Genomic DNA, 3016 nt, shown 5'->3' with positions numbered 1-3016 from the left:
CCAGATGTAGTCCTGTAGCGTCGGTCTAAAATCAAATCTCTTGCAGCCGGGTGTGCACAGCTGCGGCACTAATGCGGTAAAGCCGTGTGAATGTGGGATTGTGTGTGTGTGTGATAGCGGCGCGCCAAGGGCAGCGGAGGGCAGCCGCGGCCAGACTGACTGGCGCCGCCGCACACCTGGGGAACCTCAGGTTAAAGAGACGCGCATTCCTCCGTGCACAGCTGACTGAAACATTAACAAACAGCGCGCTGCAGATGGGCCGGGAGCGCAGCCAAGAAAGGAGAAACTCGCTGTGTGTGTGTGTGTGTGTGTGTGTGTGTGTGTGTGTGTGTGTGTGTGTGTGAGAGAGAGAGAGAGAGAGAGAGAGAGAGAGAGAGAAAGAAAGAAATGTATAGGCTCAGTAAACCTTTTGAATAGGCATATAACTTTGATAAACTGAAATAATGTAAGCTATAGTATTCTTGTCTACTGTATAATAGTGAAAGGCCTAACCCTATGAGGAATGTGGATGAAGTAGTTGAATGCAGTTTGGAAATGAAGCCTTCTGTAGGCTAGTCTGCTCTGTAGATATTGTGCTTCTATTATGGACACTTGAGTAATGCTGGCCAACGAATTAGATTCGTTCTAATGACATCTAAATATATGTTGTATAGTTGCTATGAATTGTTTATGTGTTGCATTATTGGTCCAAATATACTGACTATTCAACAACAACAATTGTTAGATTCGATATAAGAAATCGATATGCCTTGTGTGTTGAGACACATAATTTGCATAAATATAACATTCTGACAGTGTGGAATAATGTGAGTCAACAAGCTTCAAACTGTTTTTATCTGCATATATTTGTTTTAATAAAAAACACTTTAAAAAAATATTGTTAGCAAACAATATTGGGGATCACATTGTGAAGTATTGTAATATACAATACAAATAACTCAGAAATCTGAGAAAATGACTTTCGTTTTTAGCAAAAAAGACAACAAAATATGTATAGGCTAAATATCTTCCACATAGCCTATATAATGTAACAGAATACAAAAAGAGAATAGAACAAGGAATTAAAGATTCTTTCACTTAAAAGTCCATCATTTACAATAGCTCGTTGTTGGAATGCTAGGCTGTTGATATCCATCCTCTCTGCTCTCCCAGGACCAGCGGTCCTCACGGCCACCTCTCCCCAGGACCGCACACCTGAGGCGGGCTTGAGGACAGGGACAGTACAGCTGTCGGCTCTCACTCTGACCAGGAGAGCGTCTCTGGATGTCGGGCACCTCCACGTCGCTCCACGGCTTGATACAAGACACTCGATGCGACGACACGTCACTCATCACGGTTAAGTTGTTCTTCTCGTCGCTGATAATGACGCCGATTGGTCAGCGGCAGATGATCCTGTCGTCTGAGCAACCATTCTGAGAGAGAGAAAGAGAGAGAGAGAGAGAGATAGAGAGAGGACATGGTCAGTTTATGACACTGGACAGAGTTAGGACCAAAAACTACATAGGACACAGTTGTACCAATAACGAATGTCTATATTGATCCTACACAGAGTGGTCCCAAATGGAACTATGCTGCACTAAAGTCATGTCATATGCTAGGACTGCTGTGGAACAGTCTATCATTCAAATAGGTTAAGGTTGTGGCTGCGTACCTCTACGGAGATGCTGGCGAGCTCTGCGTTGAGAGCGGTGAGGGGTGTACGGGGAGCACCGGCGACCGGCCGCTCCTTCCCCGGTGAGTCCAGTTCGACCTGCAGCTCCCAGATGTAGTCGATGACACCCTGCAGGATCTCCATCTTACTGGCCTTTCGGTTGGCCGGCAGCGTGGGCACGAGCTCCTTCAGCGTGCTGTAGCAGCTGTTCATGTCCTGAAGGAACACCGTCATCTGCTCGTCCAGCAGTGGCAGGGCGAGCTTACACCGGGAGATGGACAGGCTCTGCTCCGACAGGCACCGGACCACCTCCTCGCCGCTCGTCAGCGCGCACGTAGATCCCACAACTTTCATTTTGTCCGGTGATAAAAAATAGAGTTGCTCAAATTAAGAAAAACGATCAAAGCCGTTAGAAGCGTTAGAGGCTGAATTCCGGTGTTCTATTCCGTGGGTCCTCAGACGGGTAGTTCGTAGTGGACTCTGACTGTACGACAGAGGTGAGCGCGCTGCTTTTATTATCGTAGCTTTAGGGGCGTGACTAAACTGTGCAGAGTTTGAGGAGAAGGTCCCAATGAGAAACTCTGGCCTGCAGGAGAGGGGCGGGCCTTCACTCCTCTCTCCATCGATCGGGGCCGGCCGGTTATCAACCTTTCCAATCTGTTACAAATGGAAACAAATGTGAGCGTGTTTTTCCCCGCGCGCTACGTGGGAACCCAGCTGGCCACCGCCCCAGGAGGGGATAGAGAGAGAGAGAGAGAGAGAGAGAGAGAGAGAGAGTGTGTGTGTGTGTGTGTGTGTGTGTGTGTGTGTGTGTGTGTGTGTGTGTGTGTGTGTGTGTGTGCAGCATCCATAGAGAATGCTGCAATTATTACTACTGCAATTATTACTGGAGATGAAAAGGCTTTTAATGGTTGCTATGAACAGACTGTAGTGGAGCTCAATCATACGGAACATACCCAGACCTGTCACTGTCACAGCAATATAGACAACATTGTTTTTATTCTGCACTAAATGCCACTGAAGAGAGAAACCAATAAATCATCACCGCTGCTCAATCCAACCCACCAAACCTACTTTTGAAACCTTCTAGGCCTATAGCCTATACCCACTACTTCATATCAGACATTCTGTTCAGTTATGTCAACCAGGAAGCTTACTTCACATCGCATTATGTTATTATTGCATCTAATTTGATGCAACATAAAGTGTAGGTTAACCTTTGAATTGTGCGATAGAAAAGTGAAAGCACCATATCTATTTGTGCAATAAATCTCTTTCTACTACAAATCGCATATTTGACACATTCAGCCCTACACCCTCCTCCCACCCTGAAGTCAGTCTTCCAGTGAAGAGTTTTACAGATTC

At 46.2% G+C, this 3016-nt stretch overlaps 1 protein-coding gene across 1 annotated transcript; it reads right to left on the bottom strand.

Annotated features, from left to right (window-relative positions):
* Window positions 1-824: 824 nt before the first annotated feature.
* LOC310808983 (DNA-binding protein inhibitor ID-1-like) lies at window positions 825-2120 on the bottom strand. Its single transcript, XM_083676086.1, has 2 exons — window positions 1652-2120; window positions 825-1412 (listed from the first exon to the last, which is right to left on the bottom strand). The coding sequence occupies exons 1-2, from the start codon at window positions 2003-2005 to the stop codon at window positions 1377-1379; spliced, it is 390 nt and encodes a 129-aa protein (XP_083532212.1). The 5' UTR covers window positions 2006-2120; the 3' UTR covers window positions 825-1376.
* Between the last annotated feature and the right edge of the window lie 896 nt (window positions 2121-3016).

Source organism: Argentina silus, assembly GCF_951799395.1.
Source record: "Argentina silus genome assembly, chromosome: 8".
NCBI classification, from domain to species: domain Eukaryota; kingdom Metazoa; phylum Chordata; class Actinopteri; order Argentiniformes; family Argentinidae; genus Argentina; species Argentina silus.
Note: the sequence above shows the minus strand (reverse complement) of the source record. Positions and strands in the feature narration are given on the sequence as shown.